At 36.1% G+C, this 21,435-nt stretch overlaps 1 protein-coding gene across 5 annotated transcripts in view; it reads right to left on the bottom strand.

The window, feature by feature from the left end:
* Positions 1–21,435, bottom strand: part of Upf2 (UPF2 regulator of nonsense mediated mRNA decay) — a 100,233-nt gene that overhangs the window by 48,307 nt on the left and 30,491 nt on the right. For all 5 annotated transcript variants that reach the window (XM_050150580.1, XM_050150582.1, XM_050150583.1 and 2 more), the window contains exons 8-9: positions 18,233–18,318; positions 5,874–5,982 (exon numbers count right to left, since the gene is read on the bottom strand). In XM_050150580.1, coding sequence (XP_050006537.1) covers positions 5,874–5,982; positions 18,233–18,318 — 195 coding nt within the window. The remainder of the gene's footprint in view (positions 1–5,873; positions 5,983–18,232; positions 18,319–21,435) is intronic.

Raw genomic sequence — 21,435 nt, 5'->3', positions numbered from 1 at the left:
AAAAATGTAAAGCTCAATAAAAAATCAATTAAAAAAAAAGATCTTAGAAGTGTTAATGATTTGACCAGGGTAAACAAACACCAAGATTCAAATTTCCAAACTGTCAACTGAAATTTACTCAGCATGATAGGATGGAATTCCAAGTTTATAAAAACAAGGACTAATCTCATCAACAGTCATATACTTCATGATCATTATTTTATTGAACTTTTATAAACCAGACAACTAAACAGTCAATGGAATTTGTTGACTTTCAGACATCTACTTTCTATAGCAAACAAAGATAAGTATTTAAAGTTTTAGTGATTTTTGTTTGATTGATCGATTGATTGACCAACTGAGACAGGGTCTTATTAGGTAGTCCTGGCTGACCTGAAGCATCCTATCTAGGCCAGGGTGTTTTAAACTTGCAATAATCCTCCTGTCTCTGTCTCATAGGTGCTAGGATTATAGGTACGTGATACCATACTCAGTCTCTAGTGATGACTTTAAAATAAAACCATGTTTATTAAAACCCCAGAGCAAACTAGGAGGTCATTATTACTAAATCTAATCCGAAGTATCAACAAAAAGAATATCAAGCAAAAACAAATCACAAACATCCCAGAAAACTTCATTTTAGTCATATTATTTATAGATAAAAGGTATCGCTGTAATTAGAGACAAAGAGAAAACACAGCCAGAGCAGAACAAGTACATGTTCTATCTCTGCAGTCCCACCAAGCCCTCCTAGTTATTCTGGAATATGTGACCTACTATAGTTAACCTCCTGTACTGTGGAGCATCTCCACATTTCTCCCCATCTTCACCCCTTTCCAATTCTGGTAATCACTTTTTTTTAATAAAAAATTATTTTCATTTTATGTGTATGTGCAAGTATACATGTTCGCCATGTGTGTGCCTGGTGCTTGTGAAGGCTGGGAAAGCATGTTGGATCCCTTAGAACTGGAGCTACAGGTGGCTGCAAATCACCATGTGGGTGCTGCCAACCAAACCCAGGTCCTTTGCAAGAGAGTCATCTCTCCTGCCCTAGAAATCACTATTTTACTTGTATTTCTATGAAATCTATTTTTTATTCCCTTCAAAACTATGAAAATTTAAAAGCAAAGATCAATTATCTCTATTCCTGATGTTCAGAAGAGAAGCTGAAACATGAAAGACTATAACTGGGGGGGAACCCCCATAAACTTATCATAACTCCTCATCCAGTATTCTTCACTATCATTTCTTCATGACTTATAATCATAGACATATCAAAAATTTATGCAAAACCACCCTTGCTTTTAGCCAAAAAAAAAGAGAAGCAATACTTCTATAAAACTAAATACAGACCAACAATATGCATTTGTTTATATACTATCAGTTCAGTGATTACTACTGTAAGATGTTACTTATATTACCAATTAACCTTAACAAAAATGCTGCTTACAATTCAATATTTGAAGATAGATAAAACTAAATTACTGTTAGTGTGCATCACCAAATAACCTCTTCAAATATGTCTACCCATAAATCTTTAAAACTATTTTATACCTATCATTTACTATTCCCCTATATAAAAGAAACTGCTGGCCCTTCTAGAAGGGCTAAAAGATACTTGTCCAAGAAGTTATTTTTTCCCTGTATAATTTGTTCTTTTGACTCTACATTAACTTTATCCACTAATTCAATACACTTTCCTACAAATCTATTTTATGCTAACCTTGTAATCTGTTCTGAGTCTATGAATAAATAGATTTGCTGTAATGGACATATAATATTTCTTAATTTGGTCTCAAAAGGTGTACAGTCAATGTATAGGACAGGGAGTGAGGGTTGAAGATAAATTTGAAACTTTCCCTCACACATTTTGCCTCAGTTTTCATTTATTTTTGTTCTACAGTGTAGATGTTATAATTGCAAATGTAAGTTTGAAGTTTGAAATCATATACATATAGAATATACAGTTATATCACAGAAACATATTTGTATTCCACTTATCTTGATCAACTGTTGTAGTTTGACTATGAATGTGTCTAGAAGTTTATATGTTGAACGTTGTTATGGAAAACTGGGAAGAAGGCCCTAAGTGGGAGAAGCAGATCACTAGGTATGCCTTTGAATGCCACACCTGGTAGCTGCCCTCTTCTTCATTCTCTATTTCCCATTCACTCTGATATCCCAGCCACCATGATGCTCTCTCTCCCCAAACACATGGAGTCAAGCGATCATCAGTTCAACTCTCCAAGATGAACAAAATGTGCCCTTCCTCTATTAAGTTGTTTATGTGAGGTGTTCTGGTCAGTTGTGAAAAGCTAATGCACCAATAACGAATTTTAATTTAAAAAACTTAGAGAGACCATTTTTTAGAATGTCAGTGAGAATGATCTGCTTAAACAAAAGCTGCCCTCTCCTTCATTTAGGAAGGAGACTCTGAAAAGTCTGGAGGAAAAGAACACTAGAGACAAAATATTCCTCATAGTTGTACTATCCAAAGATAAGATTTTATAAAAAAAAAAAACCTATTTGTTAGTGACTATATCACTTTGGCACCATGATTAGAGTTGGGCTTTGAGATCATCAGTTTTTCCTAGTATAGTTCATGATGTAAACAAAGCTTTTTATTTTTTTCTTCAGAGCTGTTCAGTCTCTAATGATCTTGAAACATATTGCCGAACTGTTTTATCTAAATTCTTACCTGATTGAAGTATATAAGAATGTTGATTTCTCACTTCTATTAGCTTTATTGATCTGTCAAATTAGCAAATCCATTGTTTAACTAGAATTTCTTTGACTACATATAGTTTTACCAGCTTTACTTCTCAGCTGAGATTCTTAAGGGGGCAAATATGATCATATTGTGGCAATATATTGGACCTAGATAGAAGACAGAGACAGGGAAACCTGGTTAAAGAGCTATTGTCATAACTCAAGCTGTGGATTATGAAAGACAGTGATAGCGGGTTTGATGAGACGTAGCTAGAAGTAGAGTGTTTCAGAATGCCATGACAAGAATTTGGTGAACATAGCTATGGGATATGAAAGAACCTTAACAGTTGAATACTGAATTTATGGGGAAAATACAGAAGTACATTAAATGAACAAAAATATAAAGATATTCTTAGAAGAAAATTATCAGTCTGTTTTGTGGATACAACTGGTTTCTAGAAGGACAAAAAAAATCGGTGTATGCACTAGATACACTCTAGCAAGATACACACATTTGGTGACATGAAGTTGTTGGGAAACAAATGTTAACAGAAGTCAAACAATTGTGTTCCCATTCAAAAAGCAGAACACACCTGGAATCCCAGCACTTGGAAGGTGGAATAAAGAGGATCAATTCAAAGCCAGCCTTGCTACACTTAGGAGTTTGAAGCTGGCCCAAATTACATGAAATCCCGTCACAAGCAAAATAGCAGTGCAAAAGGAATCCCAATAAATAAGCCTAGCTTAAAAAAAGATTAACAAGAATAAACAAAAGATCCTGGATAATGATATTTATATTAGGTACTATACAATATATGGATTTTCTCATTTAATTAGGACAAATGCAGCTTCAAAGAGCAAAATTACTATTATTAAATAGACCTGTTTATCACTTGAGTAACTAAATCTTAGTCACAATGTTTACATGGTGGAATCAGAATGATGTCTTCTAAAAAATCAGCAGAGTCCAGGGTTTAGAACCTACAAGGACATCAACTAATGGATGATCAGGAAATTTAGTGATCTCTATCAAGGATGTTGCTATGATGGTTTTAGGGGAAAAAAAATTATACTCTTAAAAAAAAAAACAATAAAAAGGAAAACAAACGAACATGCCAAACAAACAAAAAAAGCCCACTACAAAGTGAATAGGAGGTCAGCCTGAGATAGTCCGTGTCTCAAAATAAGAAAATGAAATATGGATGTTGTAGGGTATACTGTGTTAACAGGATTGACACATATGTTTTTTGCAGCTGTTACTTTGTTTTCATTTGATAATAGTTGTACACTAAATAAATTTAAAACCTAACAGAAGTTAAGAAAGAGTCTGAAGATTAGGAAGTTAGGAAGGAGAGATCCTGTGAGAGATGGAAAGTAACTTCAACTAACTTCTTTTCTACTCTGAGAACAGTGGGTCCCTAAGATTGCAACATATAAATTATGCCAAAGCCTTCAAATTCTGCTTCAATCTTTAGGATAAGAGAGTATGCATGAATAGACTACTCTCAATTGTATGTTTTTCACTAATCATACTTAATGCAACAGTTTAGGGCTTAACTTAGGGTTTGGTTGAGAGACTGATGCATATATTGACACAGAAGCTCCATATAAGTTCAGTGGCTTAACAGATCCTCATTGATACAAGAAATGAATTACATCAGCAAGAATAAGACTTCTGCTTTATCTATTCCTGAAATAGCAGCATTTATCAAAGTGTGTTCTTTATGGGACATACACTCATACTCCTCTAGTACACTACACAGAGCACAATTACCCTCATGAAGTTTTGAGAAGTTTTATAACAAAACAAAACTGTTAGTTTTAATAAGCTCAGTGTTTCCCAAGTTCTCTAAACACAGAAACTCTACCAGGCTTAGTATTGTCTATGAAATTTTAAAACACACTTAAGCAAAACATGGCTCAGGAAAATCTTAATCACAAAGATAGCAACAAATAGACACTTACTACAAGAATTAGAGATCAATCTGTCCCTCATGAGATTTTCTTGCTCTGAACTCTTAAGTCATTTTGCAAGTACACCATCATAATTTATTATTTTTCTTTTTGCTTTTAAATTTGTCTTAGTTGTGAGTTATATTCTGAAGTTCTTGACTTCAGAAATTATCTGTTCTCTTGAGAGCTCAACAATACTACTGACTTATAAATAGTGAATAATAGAGTTTACTAAACAAAGCAAATAATAGTTTTACTGGCATTCCAAACAACTTGCTGCAAAGTGTTGTAAACGTAACTTTTCACTGGCTATGGTAATACCTAAACTTAAGTTGTTTCAAAGTCTACCAATGTCCACTTTCATGCATGAGCAGTGTTGTTTTCACCCACCAACCCTGTATCTGAAGCTCTATCATATCACTTCTATAAAGTCACTGGGTAACTAGAGCACAGACTAAAACAGTCTGTTCAGGTTTGCAGAACCTGAAAAGAAGGGATGCTGCCTGGTAAAATATCTCTGGTATTTAATGGAATATTGTTTAAAGAACTTAACACTATCCAAGATAAAAATTCTTAAGGCAAGAATCAATAAAACACAGGCAAGAGCAGAGTTCACTGATGACTCAGAATTTATGAAAGCTATTATACTTCCCACTTTTGGAACTCAACACCTAAAAAGTCTCCTTGGGACAGCATATCAAACTTTTCGTGGATAATTCTCTTTTTTTCTGGGGTCAACAAATAAGGCCTGTGACTTGATCCTGAAGAATGATTTTTAATTTGTAAAGAGAAAAAAAAATACATATAATGGGAAGACAAAATAGTAACAACTCCCCTCCTACCTGGAGCAGCATTAACAACTTTAAGCATTGTTAAGTACACTTACATTTTAAAGATTTAGAATTCCAGGATAGAGAGATGACTCAGAGGTTAAGAGCACTGGCTGCTCTTCCAAACATCATGAGTTCGGTTCCCAGCAACCACAGGTGGCTCACAACCATCTATGATTGGATCTAGTGTCCTCTTCTGGTGTGCAGGCCTACATGCAGACAGAACACTGTATACATAATAAATAAATCTTTCAAAAAAAATTAGAATTCCATAAATTCTCAACTACTGTGCCACTATCAATTTTAAAAATACACTTATCGATAAAATTATAATGCTCATCCAAAGAACCCTCAACTTATTAGGATATATACATATCACAAAATAAATGCTTAAATACATACATGAAATCTGAAATCCCCCCTCAGCATGGAACAAAGATCCTCTGCTACATCAGACATGCAGGGATGCAATGTAGCAACCAATCTTGCATAAAATGGTAGCAAATCCAACCTGCAAAAGTTATATGTGATATGTGTAAAAAGAAAGACATACCAGAAATAATTCATTTTAAAACTTAAAACTTTCTCAGATTTACTCACATAGTAAATAATTTTCAAAAAGCTAATCATTCAGACATGTCAATTTATTGCCATTATGGAGCTTCTGAACATTCAGTAAGCCTTGTAAAAGTGTATTAATAACCTGGCATTTTTTAGTCTATATTTTGGCCAGGTATATAATTTTTATATATGAAATGCTATGTGAAAAAAATGCATTCTGAAATGGCTTAAAATTTTAATTACATAATTACTCAGTAACAGAATATTTACAAATCTAAAGGCAACTTAAATATGGCAAGTCATAATTCTTTCAAAAAATAAATTCCTTCACTTATCCAGAAGTAAGTCATTTGGAAATACCAATTTCTGAAGAAAGCAAAAAGAACCAAAAAGTACCTAAGTTATTAACATAGTATCAAATGATGCAAATAAACTCTATTCATCACAAAACCCATTCAGATCCTCATATAAGATCTCACTCTAGCCAGTGGCAGGATGTGGCACTCATGATGTCACCTCACTCCACTGACAGAGGACTCTTTCCTATCAAATGTGGACGCAGCTCCAGAATCCTGCTTATTTAATCCAATACTGCAGGCAATCACTGCTAACTGGAATCAACACACACACTCCAATTTATTTTCCATTCCCATCACAGCCATTATCTTACACGACTTGATTATTTAGCTATTCAACACTCAGCAGATCACACAGGCTGGAGACGAGAAGTGGTTACACCTGCAGCAGTAGACCCACCAGGGCAGAGGCAGGGAAGCTAAACCCCACAAAGAGTATTTGAAACCATGATGACAGCTGGAAGCTCTTAGAAGACAAACAAGTAATCCTACAGTTCCTAATTAACTATATCCAAACATATCCCTGCATTACTAACTAGTGTAGGAAAATAGGTCATTACTACTAAAAGGATACCTGTCATAGCAGGCTACCAATTAGACTTGGAATTAGAATTAGATTGATGCTGAGACAAGGAGGGTAAAGGAGATAAGGGGTTAGGGGAAGAAAAGGTAAATTCATGGCTAAAATCTTAAAAACTTGGTTTTCTTCTTTGACTTCTATAACTTCTTTTAAAAGTTTTAACATTTTCTTTTTATATTATTATTATTATTATTATGGATTTTTGAGATAGGGTTTCTCTGTAGCTTTTGGTTCCTGTCCTGGAACTAGCTCTTGTAGCCCAGGCTGGTCTCAAACTCACAGAGATCCGCCTGCCTCTGCCTCCCGAGTGCTGGGATTAAAGGCGTGTGCCACCACCACCTGGCCAACATTTTCTTTTTAAACAAAACCTTTTCATGAGTGATTGAATGTCCCTTAGCATCAAAATTTCTACAATTATAAAAAGGAAAGAAGACTGCCTGTTCTTAAGTTGAGCAAATATTTTTTATAAATGCAAACACCAAAACTTGAAAGTCAGAGAGATGGCTTAGTGGGTTAATAAGGTAGCTGCTGCCAAACCAGGGGACCCGAACCAACCTATGGGACCCACAAAGTGGAAGGAACCAACTTCTCCATGCTGTTCTCTAACTTTCACACACACTACTGCACATTTAAACGAGTGTTGTACTTTTTTTGTTTTGTTTTGGAGACAGAGTTACTCTGTTTAACTTTATAGAGCCTGGCCTGGAATTCACTCTGTAGACCAGGTCTTGAACTCTCAGAGATCTGCCTGCCTCTCCCTGCCAAGTGCTGGGATTAAAGATGTGTGCCACCACCACCTGGCGCTAATTTAAATTTTTACAAAAGATTTATTTATGTATTATGTTTATAGTGTTCTGCTTGCATGTATGCCTGCAGTCCAAAAGAGGGCACCATATGGATCTCTCCAGTCCTAGTTTAAATGATTTTAAAGAAAACTTAAAAGTTAAAAAAAATTACTAATGTAGTAGAAATAGTCCCAATCCTAATATATATATATACATATATTATTCAACGTGCTAATAATAATCTATGAAATGGTTATTATAGTCAGCACTTCAGAAATAACAAGACAGATAGAAAAGATTGTGTTTGCTATCTACTCATATCTTAAATTTTAAAAATCATATTTTTGTTTTTTGAGACAGGGTTTCTCTGTATAGTCCTAGCTGTCCTGGAACTCACTCTGTAGACTAGGCTGGCCTCAAACTCAGAGATTCATCTGCCTCTGCCTCCCAAGTGCTCATTGCCCAGGTTAAAAAAAAAATCACTATTTTTAAAAGCAAGATTTAAAAGTGTTTTGAACTCTAACATTTAAAAAATAAAACTTTAGGTATTTATTTAAAACATTTTTAAAGGCTTATCTGTTGAAAGTTATACATCTAATATATAAAATGGACATGATTTGGGCCACATTACTCCTGTAAGATTTCCTGGGTATTGCTAGTGTTTTTAAATAAAAGAAAAAAATCCTGGAGGGCTGGAGAGATCACTCTGTAGTTAAGAGTGCTTATTCTTCTTGCAAAAGACCCAGGTTTGATTCCTAGCACCCACATAGTGGTTCACAATCATCTGTAACTCTAGTTCCAATGGATCTAACTCTCCCTTCTGACTTCCAAAGGCTCATGCACAGAAAGTCTACACACACACACACACACACACACACACACACACACACACACTCCATTTCTGGTACACGCCTTTAATCCCAGCACTTGGGAAGTGAAGGCACAGGCAGGCGGATCTCTGTAAGTTCAAGACCAGCCTGGTTTACAAGGGCTAGTTCCAGGACAGGCTCCAAAGCTACAGAGAAACCCTGTCTCAAAAAAAAAAAAAAAAAAAAAGGAAAGAAAAGAAAAGAAGAAAGTTACTTGCTCACTGCCAGTTATGGTAACTGTAGTGTACATTAGTCAACTGTTACGTGCTGTTATCTTATTGAAAGCAGACTTCTACCCCAGACTCAAGCAGGTTTACTTTCAAGTATCCTCCAAAACTCTCTGTTGTGAGGCCTCTTGGCTCAATAATAGGGAGAGGAAAAACACCAGGCAGCAAAGTACATTAAAACATTGTCCCCTGAGAACAGATAGAACAAATATTATTTCTAATAGAGGTTACAATTCTGTATCCCATATTATAAAAAACGTTTGCCATAGGCCAGGAGTGATGGTGGCACAGGCCTTTAATAGAAGCACTTAGGAGGCAGAGACAGGCAGATCTCAGACACTTGGGAGGCAGCAGATCTGAGTATGCACAGTAAAACCCTGACTCCAAACAAACCAAAATCCTGTAGTGGGAACAGCAGCTATAAACTGAGCAATGGGAACTTACCCAAGGAAGTGACAATTTAATAGGAAACTCCAAATAACTGCCAGTTTCTCCTGTTCGTTCCCAACGTGATGACATTATCTGTTGCTATTTGATTTACTTTTTATCTAAGGGAATAGTCTGCTCCATCTGAGACTCTTCATCAGGAAGCCTCCGCTGGGCTTCTCTGGCAATTCTGCTAAATGTTTGTAGGCCTCAAAATGATGTGGCCTTTGTTTACTCTTTCAGTGAGGCTACTCCAGGTGTCTCTGCCTGATTTGATGACATTTTGCTATTTATCTGCTATTTCTACAAATCTACCACTTGCTAGTCATTCTTTTATTTTGTCTAAAAACTTATTGAAAATAGAAAGCATGGCTATCATAAATCATTCTCAGGATGACACAGAACATTTAAGAATGCTCTGCCCTTCCTTCCTAAGAATAAATACAAGCCTAAAAGGGCTAAAATGAAAAACATAACATCAACCATTTTTAAGTTATTGTGAGGTTAGTTTTTCTTTTTTCTTTTTTGGTTTGGTTTTGGTTTTTCAAAACAGGGTTTGTCTGTAGCTTTGGAGCCTGTCCTGGAACTATGTCTCATAGACTAGGCTGGATGAACTCACAGAGATCCACCTGTCTCTGCCTCCGGAGTGCTGGGACTAAAGTCGTGTTGTTTGTGCTTTTTTGAGACAGAGTTTCTCTGTGTAACAGTCCTGACTATCCTGGAACTTGCTTTGTAGACTATGCTGGCCTCAAACTCAGAACAATCTGCCTTCCTCTCCCTCCCAAGTGCTGGGATTAAAGGTGTGCGCCACCACTGCCTGGCAAAAAGATATTTTAATTAATTTATAGATAACATTTCCTTTTTTCCCTTTCTCTCTCCTTCCCTCTGTCCTTTTTCTCCCTCTCTCCTTCGTCCACAACAGAGATTTGAATCTAGGACCTCATTCATACTGGGCAAACAACCTGCCTTTACCTTACGTCTTGAGACAAGGTCTTAATAAGTTGCTAGGCCTGTCCAAACTCTCTCACAGCCAGGTGGACCCTGAAGTTGAGATTCTTTTGCTTCATTCAGTTTCTGGAATATTGAGTATTGTAGCCCCATGCCACTAAGCCTGGCAAAAAAAATATATTTCTGCATTGCAATACAATGCAATAAAATCTAAAAGTGAGACAGCATCTAGTAGTCACAAGCACAGCCCATCTCACAGTTCTTCTAATTTGAATCTTCTAAAAAGTACATGGGAAATAACTTAGATCCTTCTTTTCAAAGCCAAATTCTATAATCTTCTGATAGTGGTAATTACATTTAACTGTTAATAGTGAATGACTTAAAAACAACTCTTTTTCCAGAGTCCCAGAGTCAGGTGAATCTCTGTGAGTTCAAGACCAGCACGGTCTAAAGAGGGAGTCCCAGTACAGCCAAAGCTACAGAGAGAAACCGTGTCTCAAAAAACTGAAACTAAAACCAAAACCACAAAACAAACAAAAACAAAAAACTGGAGGGGGCTCAGAGTTGCAGAGAATTTTCTTAGCCCGTGTAAGACCCCAGATTTGATTCCCAACACTACAAAGCAACAACAACAAAAATTTCAGCATGGGAAATAGTAAACTAGGGGTTGACAAGATGACTTAGTGGAAAAAAGGAACTTGTCACCAAGTCTGACAACTTGGGTTTGATCCCAGGGACCCAGGTAGAAAAAGGCACAAAACTCTCAGAAGCTGGTCCTATACCTTCACACATATGCTGTGATGCTGTGGTCTACCTGGACCACACACACACATACACACACACACAATTACAAAATAATACTAAAGTAGAATATGATTCAAAAATGGCAAAATATAATAAAGACTGGGATCATTTTCTCTGAAATCCAGAACCAAGTAACTGTTCAGTTTTCTTTTATAGTCCTGACATTCTAAATAAAACAGTGCCACCAAGTGGTATAACATACCAATAGAAAAAGCAAAACAAAACCAAACCAAAATCTCTGATTCTTTAAGTTTTAAATTTAATGAGGAAGGAAATCTAATTTGAAAATCTCACAAAAAATATCAAAAAGCCAGCTGGACCTTTAATCCCAGCATTTGTGAGGCAGAGGCAAGTGGATCTCTGGTCTACACAGTTGGTTCGAGAACAGACAGGACTACAGAAAAAGCCTATCAAACTAGACAAAACAAAACACCTCTTCCAGAATTAGGTGTAAATCTTAAATGTGAAGAGCACTGTGTTTACATCACTGAGGATATTCTTCACATCTACCTCTTACTACTCTATGTGAACTTAAAGTCATTAAAAGAAACACAGTACAGCAGTAATTAAAACAAGGAAAAAGATGTTTAAAGTACTTTCCCAGATTCTAACTTTAAACTCAAAATCTAGCTTAGGTAAATGGCCTTTAGGATGATGAAAATTTTGCATAACCTAATCTGGGTGGTAGACACAGTATATTTAAAGATTAAATATTTCATGTAAAGTTTCAATTCCTTCTATGTGTTGTGGCTATTACAAATTAACTATAAAATGATATACAAATGTCTAAGAAAATTTATAGGCTTCATTTCTGAGGAGTTCTTCAAATTAATAATTTAACAGATAAAACAGCAGCCTTTAGACACGCTTTCACTAACATCTGACAAACAAAACTGAAAGTTAAGCCCTGTTTCAGCTCACACCTTTAATAATTGTAATGCCAGAGAGTGGTGGTGCATGCCTTTAATCCCAGCACTCACCACCCTGGTCTACAGAGCTAGTAGAAACCCTGTGTAGAAAAACAAAACAAAAGACAAAAAGAAAAGAAAAAGGAAGAAAAGAATTGCAAAAGATGGGGCATTGTTGACACACACCTTTAATTCCAGCACGGGAAGCAGAGACAGACAGGTCTGAGTTCAAGGCCAGCCTGATCTACAAATTGTAAGAAATGAACTATATCAAACTTAAAATCTTTTGGTCTTACACATTACACCAAGAAAATACAAAGACAACTCAGAAAACAATAACAACACTCCAAACTGTAAACTAAGCATCTGAGGAGGGGAAGGTACTCAGAATACCTTTCAAGTGAGTTCAAGCCAACTATCTATGATCCAGATAGCTCAAAGAGTAACTTTTTACCCAGAACAGTATAACCTGTTTATACTAAACTCCACTCTCTTGTGTTCTTCTCTCCTCCCCTCCTCCCATCTACCCACCTTCGAGGGCTACCAGTTAGTTATCTTTCTTATTTAAGGGATAAAGAAGTTTCTGAATTAATGGGAATGAAGAGACTGAAGATAAAATGACAGGAGACTGTTGGGTGATTTTAATTCTAGCACCACTAGGGACCAAAACATCTTCTTCAGAGACAAGCCAAATTGTTCAAGTATAAAAAGATGCAGAATTTCTAGAAAACATTAAGTCACCATATTTCAAAACTACAGAATAGCTACAGCCACACTCAAAGGCCAAAACATATATGAAATTAACAAAAAAGAAACAAATGAAATAACCCCAAAAAAGGGAATGAGTAAAAATAAAAGTCAAAATTATTAATAGTAAAATAGGATTAATGATAAATCTAAAAGTTTTGGTAGGAAAAACAAAGCAAACCCAAAAAGATACTAGTTAATGTAAATAAGAAGAGAAAAAGGAAGTACAAATATAGTTGTCAGTAACAGAAAAAGGCTGAAAAGCCCAAAATGGTTAAATATGGTACACTCATGAAGAGAAACCCTGCATGTAGCCTTATAAAAAACAACAAGGGAGACATTTTCATACCGATGAAAGATATATACATAAGAGGTAGCTGTCTGTGTAAAAAGGAAGAAGACTCTAAACTTCTATTTTCTTGTACATAAAAAAGAAACCCCAGAAAGATATATCTGAGAATAAAGACAATGGTTTTCCACTAGCAGACATGAAAGCTGAGTAAATAGGGAGACGAGGGATACTTTTTACTACTAAAAGATGTCTTAGACTTCTGGTATTGAGAACACAAGGTGTGTGTGTGTAGTTTTGTTTGAGACAAGGTTCCTCTGTGTGACAGCCTTGTAAAGTAGGCTGGCCTCAAACTCACAGATCCTCCTGCCTCTGCCTCTTACATGCTCATTATTTCCACAGTTTAGTTAGAGTACAGTCAGCAAGTCAACAATTGTAATATGATGTACTTGATTTCTTCCCTAAAGAACACCGCATTTACTTTATGCAAAGGAACAAAGGACAGCTGTTCAGCAACACAGCTTGTGATATGACTTAAAGTTGAATCATCATTCCCAATAAAAAAACAAAGAAATCCCACACAGTAGAAAGCATTCCACTCTGGAGTGGGGAAAACAAAGGTATTCCACTTGGTCACTCTATACATATAGAGATTTTAAAAGAGAATTAATATTGAGCCTTTTTTTTTTTTTTTTTTTTTTTTTAGACAGGGTTTCTCTGTGTTGCTTTGGAGCCAGTCTTGGAACTAGCTCTTGTAGACCAGGCTGGCCTCGAACTCACAGAGATCCGCCTGCCTCTGCCCCCGAGTGCTGGGATTAAAGGCGTGCGCCACCACCACCTGGCACATAAACTATACCCAAACCCTCTCAAAAAAAAAAAAAAAATTAGTTGAATCTGGTCTGGAGAGATGGCTCAGTGGTTGAGAGCACTGGCTGCTCTTCCAAAGGTCCTGAGTTCAATTCCCAGCAACCAACCTTCAGGCCTGCAGGCATATGTGCAGGCAGAATACTATATACATAGTAAATAAACAAATCTTTAAAAAAAAAAAAAAAGGTTGAATCTATAAACTTCATTTTAAAAAGGGGAGAGAGCATTAAAACTAAAGAAGTCACATAATTTTATCAACTTCTGCATATCAAACATTGTGTTAAGTACTAGGGATAATAGCAAATACGACTACCTTCCTGCAGTTTACTGTATACAAAACAAAGGGATTTTGCTATGGTTTGAAACCATGATCTTTCTAGTCTCTATACGCAGACTGCTACTATCAGAAACACTTTAGATTTGCTTTCCTCACCCACCCTTCGTATAGCTAACTCCTTGGTATGCCTATTAAGCAACCCTTGGTTTCATATAGTCTTCTCTAGTTGCCGTAGACCAAATCTCCAAATTCCACTTGCTCTATATTTCAAAGTATGTCATGTTTTTAATTTCTCTTTTTGATAATGGAACTTGGAATTATTAACCTGTTTTCTCTCCAAATATTAAGCTATACATAAGTACAAAAACAAAATCAACCTGTTGTATCTTCTAGAATAATCACAGCATACAGCTGACCATTATTTAGTGATTAGATTTTAGGACATACTTTCATCTTTTAATGTTTAAGTAACCAACTCAAATTATCATATCAAACATTTACCGTAATAATAGACATCTATTTCTCAGGGTTTTAAGATGTTACATAATTTTAAAAAAATTGAGACAGGAGCTCATGTCTCTTAGGTTGGCCTGGAACACTGTATTTATCTGAGGATGATCTTGAACTTCTGCTCTTCCAGGCGGTATCTCCCAAGGGCTGGGCTTACAAGCTTGTACCACTATGCCCAGTTTAAATGCATCCTTTTTCTTTCACATTTTTTTTCTTTCCTCTAAACCAGTGGTTCTCAACCTTCCTAATGCTGTGACCCTTTAACACAGTTCTTCATATTATGGTGACCCCTCCCCCAACCATAAAATTATTTTTGTTACCACTACATAACTGTAATTTTGCTACTGCTATGAATTGTAATACAAATATCTGTTTTCCAGTGGTCTTAGGCAACTCTTGTAAATGGGATGTTCAACCCCCAAAAGGGTCAAGGACCACAGACTGAGAACCACTGCTCTAAACTTGTAAAATCCTACTATTTTCAAGTCTGTGTATCTAGCAGAATGGAACTATTACAACATTCTACTCATGAGTTATACAGATAAATTTAGTTCTAAAAGAACAAATAAAAGAACTTGGTGAAGTGCCTACTGCACAAACGCGAGGACCTGAGTTTCACCCTCAGCCCTCATATAAACAAGGGAGTGAGTACTTTGGCATGCACCTATAATCCCAGCACTAAGGAGGAAGGAGACAGCAGGATTTGGGAACTCACTAGTCAGTCACCCTTGTAGAATCTGAGCTCAGGATTGAGTGAGAAACCCTATCTAGAAAGAGAAAGAGAGAGAGAGAGAGAGAGAGAGAGAGAGAGAGAGAGAGAGAGAGAGAGAGAGGAAGAAGAAGAATCAGTTTATTATGCAAACTGATTTATTGTTATATTATAAAAATAAGTATAATTTTTGATACATGTCTTTATTTGAATGAAAAAACATAAAAGTAAACATTCCTTGATAATGTAAAAAATCACTGAAAAAAAAATTAGGCCAAATGGGCTAGCAAGACAACTTCATAGCACCTGCCACCAAGCCTGATAATCTGAGTTCAAACCCAGGACCTACATACTAGAAGGAGAAAACCAACTCTCTTTGATTGTCTACTGACTACCACATGCACACTGTACCAAGCATGTGCATGCGTCTACATAACCAAACACAAAATAGATCCATAAAATGTATATGTGTATATATATACACAGATATATAATCTATATGCATATAAGATATTGGAGAAAAACTGCTGAATTTTCATCAATTCCAGGTGTATATATTATCCCTATTTTCATCAATATAAAAACATAACAGATTAAAGCCTTAATGTTGGCAGCATTTTTCTCTTGTATCATAAGTTAATGGTACACATTAATTGGTAGCACCTTAAATTTGATAAAATATACAATTTCATATTTTTAATATATTTATTTTTATTTTATATGCATTGGTGTTTTGTCTGAATGTATGTCTGTGTGAGGGTGTCAGAAACCCTAAAACTGGAATTACAGACAGTCCTGAGCCATCCTGTGGGTGCTGGGAATTGAACCTTGGTCTTCTTGAAGAGCAACTAATACTCTTAACCACTGACCCACCCATCTTTCCAGCCCTTGCCCCTCATTTAATATATAATAATATAATGGATAAATCAACATAAAGTCATCTTTCTAAAGTATATTATTAATCACTATCTCACTGTACTAGTATTCCTTATTCCTCCACCTATTAAAATAAAAAAAATGCTCAAATTAACACTGCTGGGAAAAAAAAAAAAAGAAAAAGAGGGGTTAGAGACTTGCCTCAGAGGCTAAGAGCACTGGCTATTTTTTCAGACGATCTGGGGTTGATTACTAGCACCCATCCATGACAGCTCACCACCATCTCTAACTCCAGTTCCAGGGAATCCAATACCTCTTCTAGTGTCTATGGGTACCAGGCATACAGATGGCACAGACATTCATGCAAGCAGAATACCCATAACCCATAACAAAAGAAAGTAAATAATTTTTAAGATAAAGGAAAAGGCTAAGTAAGGATTTGGTTTCACTGAGAAATTTTAGCAGTACTAGAGTAACCCTAGTCTCTATGTATCAATGTATCATAAAATCTTCAATAAAATCCTTATCTTTGGAGGCAAGAAACAATCTTAGTTACATTGTAAACTAAGTAGTTAATCATGGTATTTAACATGCAAGGGTATTTTGCCTACATGCATGTATTATGTACCACATGTGTGCCTAGTGCCCATCAATGTCATGGCAGAGTCAAGCATTAGATTAAATCCCCTGGAACTGGTGTTTCATTTATAAACCACGATGTCAGTGCAGGGAATCAGACCTTGATTCTCCTGGACAACAAGTCCTTCTAACCACTGAATCATCTCTAGCCCCAACACACTTCTTAACTTTTTATTGAACAGAAATAGCCAGAAGCAGTGGTCACACCCATAAACCTTCTGTTCAGAAGTTTAAAGCAGGAGAAACTCAAATTTGAAGTAGACTGGATCATATAAGAGTTTCAGACCAGCATCAATAAGATCTTGTCTCATAAGAGAAAAAAAAAAAATAATCTAGTAACAGAAATAGACCTCCTTTAGATCTAGGTAAATGGTCTGAAAAGATCTGAAGGATATAGATAGATTTTCATTTAGCATAACAGAGCATCAAAATTCTCTCTGTGTTATTTAATTGGGTATCTTGAGTTACCACCATCATTACTGTAGCCTTCAATTTTACTGAGTGAAATCTCTAGGCAGATTTATCTCTTCCCTAACATTAAAATTCAAACAACTTGAAAATTTCCATTTAAGCTTAAGAATTAAATATACTAAATTACTCTCATATCTATACAAAATATAAATCCTTCTCAAAAAACCTATATAATTTATGTTGTTTTTCCTCAGAGAGGAAAAATATAAACTAACCAACTGCTTCTAGCATTACTGGGTTTATTATTTAGGGTTTGTTTTTTGTTTTGCTTGTTTCTGTTTTAAGAGAGGACCTCTCTACATAGCCCTGGCTATTCTGGAATTCACTACATAGATCAAGCTATTGTTAAACTGAACTTCCTGCCTCTGCCTCCTCACAGAGGTTTGCCTGCCTCTGTCACATAATTTTTGCTGAAAACAAAGGTGTATACCACCACACCTGGTTTGTTTCATTTTGAGGGTTTTGTACTATGTAGCCTTGGTTGGCGTGCAGCTCACTATACAGACAAGAATGGCCATGAACTCATAGAGACCTACCTGCTTCAGTCTTAGTGTGCTAGGATTAAAGGCATAAGCCGCCAATCCCAGCCTGTTTTGTTTTTTGAGCCTCAATTGCATAGCTTAGGCTGTCCTCAAATACTAGATCCATGTGCTTCAGCCTCCTCCTGAGTGCTGGAATTACAGTATACAGCACCATATGCACCAAGTTATTCTTATTATTAAATATTTTCTCTTAAAGTAGCATGTAGAAGAAAGCAAAACAAGACAAAAATTAATAAAAGTCCTAGGAACATGCTAATAATATATAGCACCTACTGAATGAAGAAAACTAAGTCAAGTGATCATTTTAAAGAAATAGTAAGAATGTTTGCTCTTACAACACTATCAACAAATTTCTGTTCCAAATACTGACCTTTGTCTAGGAACTATGAAGAGGGCTCGTACCAACTTCTTCCTGTTTGCCTTTGTGTTCATGTTCATGCAAAAATCCATAGCTGCCTAAAGGAAAAAGAACGTTTTTATTTCGTATATATATATAAAAAATCCTTAGCATAGCTACTAAAAGTAAAAACCCTAAGCCAACGTTTTAATTGTTCTTAAACATCCCAAAAATAGTTTTTAGGACACTAGTATTATAAACAATAAGCACATCCCAAACTACAAGATCATAAAGCCCTAAAGTCCTTTCTTTCTACAAGTCTAAAAACAAATATCTCCTAGCCGGGTAGTGATGGCGCACGCCTTTAATCCCAGCACTTGGGAGGCAGAGCCAAATGGATCTCTGTGAGATCAGGGCCAGCCTGGTCTATAAGAGCTAGTTCCAGGACAGGCTCCAAAGCTACAGAGAAATCGGTCTCAAACTGCCCACCTCAAAAAATAAATATACATATATATATATATATATATATATATATATATATATATATATTTCCTACTTTTAACAAAAATGCAACTTTGTATTGGGAATAGAACTTAAAAGTAGCTTTAAAAATCTACCATGAGATTAAAGTACAAGTAACTTTAAAAGTTCAATCTGTGTCTAAAACCAAGTAAATCAGTACTAGGATAAGTAGTCATTTTTTGTCTATTTATTTATTTGTTTGTTTGTTTGCTTGTTTTCTAGAGACAGGGTTTCTCTGTGTATCTCTGACTGTCCTGGAACTTGCTCTGCATACCAGGCTGGTCTCAAACTCATAGAGATCCACCTGCTTCTGCCTCCTGAGTGAGTGCTGGTATTAAAGGTGTGCACCACCACCACACGACAGGATAAGGAACTTATGCTGCAATTCCGTGGCAGAGTGCTTGCTTAGCATGTGGGAGGCCCTGGGATATTTAGTGTAAGTAAAGATAGCTACTAGTGCTGATAAGAACAACCAAAACACAGTTTTTAGGAAGCAAACAGACTATTGCTGTCACATTCTAGAAAAGTTCTTGGAAAAACAGAAACATTAGTTAGCAGGCACCACTGTCCCTGAGTATCCATAAGGAAAATGGTTCCAAAAATCTCCCAAAATATGCAAATTTACAGGTGCTCAAGTTGCGTATGTAAAAGCATAGTGTTTGCATGTAACTTAGGCACATCTTCCCATATATTTTAAATCATCTCTAGATTACTGACAGTAACACAACGTAAATGCTTTAAAAATATAGATAATTTCAACCTAAAAAAGTGTATGTATTCAGGAAAGGTACATTTTTTTCCACACACACAAAAAATATTTACTACCTATGGTTGGCTGAATCTATAGAGGTGAAACCAGCCGATAGAGGGATGTCTGTACTTACCTTCTGTTATCTATCTAAATGAATTTAAGAAAAATAGACAAGGCAATAAAGACTTTCCTTGGGTAGCCCTCGCTGTCCTCAAACTCAGAGATCTGCCTGCCTCTGCCTCCTAACTGCTGGGATTAAAGATGTGTACCACCCACTGCCCGGCTAAGACTTTTCTTACCTTTATTATCAAAGGCCACTTAGGTAAACACACATAGAAAGTTGTGTTAAAGTGTTCTACTTGGGGGGCTGGCAAGATAGCTCAAAAGGATAAGGCACTTTCTGCCAAGCCTGATAACCTCAGTTTAATCCCCTGGACCTAATATACAGTGAAAAAGAATCAACTCCCATAAACCATCCTCTAAAACTCCCTGGAGCAGTATGGGCTCGCTCACACTCTCCCCCCTTTCCCTCTCCGTCTTTCTCTCTCTGACACACAGTCACACACAAACACACACTAAATAAATATAACAAAAATTTTAATGCGCCACATATCTGAAGCTAAGTACAGAATGTCAACATCTAGTACACACAGGGTTTATGTGAAATGAAAAAATAACACTCGAATAGATAAACTACAAGAATTAATATATTTGAAGATATCTTTAAAAACAAGAATCCAGGCATGGTGGCACACACCTCTATCTACACTTAAGAGACAGAGACAGGGTAGTGAAAATTCCAGCCAGTCAGTGCCTGCCATATAAGGATAAATGAGAACCAAGTAAGGTTAGTTCTATTTTTTTGTTGTATGACAACTCATTAAGCAGCTTTTTGAAAACTTGTTTCAAATGCTCAAGTAAATAAAATACAAACTCAATAACCAATGTTTTACCTTACACAAAGATAAATTTTCGAATCATCAAATTCATGGAGGGAAAAATGAATGGCATTCTCACAGAAGTAAGTCACTTAAGAAAATTCTTACTAGGGCGGTGGTGGCGCACACCTTTAATCCCAGCACTCGGGGAGGCAGAAGCAGGCGGGATCTCTGTGAGTTCGAGGCCAGCCTGGTCTATAAGAGCTAGTTCCAGGACAGGCTCCAAAAGCTAGAGAGAAACCCTGTCTCGAAAAACAAACAAAAAAAAACAAAAAACAAAAAAAAAACAAAAAAAAAAAAGAAAATTCTTATTTTGGGATAAATGGTATACATATAATTATAAGCTATGAGAGAAATTAAAAAGTCGAAAGTGAATTGTTTATGAATGAATATTCACAACAGTGATTCACCTGCTGTGAAGGAGACAATGTATGAACCAAGAAGGCTCACAATGCATTTGAGTTGACAGTGAGCGACCCATGTCTGGATATATTTTTCCATCAGGAGATTTTAGAAGTAACTAGAGAACACAAATATGTCTTTTATTTACTTAAGAAAGATTAAAGAAACTACAGAAAACAACAACAAAAAAGATGAGCTAGCTCAGCAATTAAGAACACTGGTTGCTCTTTCAGAAGACCTGGGTTCAATTCCTAGCACCAATAAGGAGGCTTACAACTATCTGTAACTCCATTCTGAGCATTTGACACCCTCTTCTGGCATCTGTGGGCACCAGGCACACACATGGTGCACAAATATATATATGGGTAGAAGATGACAGATAACATAAAAATAAGTAAACCCTAAAAAAAAAACGAAAAAATAATTTTAAAAAGATTAGAATGGTTGCCAGAATCAGGGAAACTTAAAACTTTTCTCATTATTATATACACTAGCCAATGGATCTGAGGGTAAAGGCACTTGTCATCACGCCTAACCTGAGCCTCATCCCCAGAATCCACACTTTAGAAGTAAACCAACTCCAATCACCAAATAAGTACATGGCAAAGGTATCCAAACATAAT

The sequence above is a fragment of the Alexandromys fortis genome, unplaced genomic scaffold (assembly GCF_014885135.2).
Source record: "Alexandromys fortis isolate MF-2015 unplaced genomic scaffold, M_Fortis_MF-2015_v1.1 scaffold_69, whole genome shotgun sequence".
In the NCBI taxonomy this organism is placed as follows: domain Eukaryota; kingdom Metazoa; phylum Chordata; class Mammalia; order Rodentia; family Cricetidae; genus Alexandromys; species Alexandromys fortis.
The sequence above is the reverse complement of the archived record's forward strand: the minus strand, read 5'-3'. Positions and strand labels throughout refer to the sequence as shown.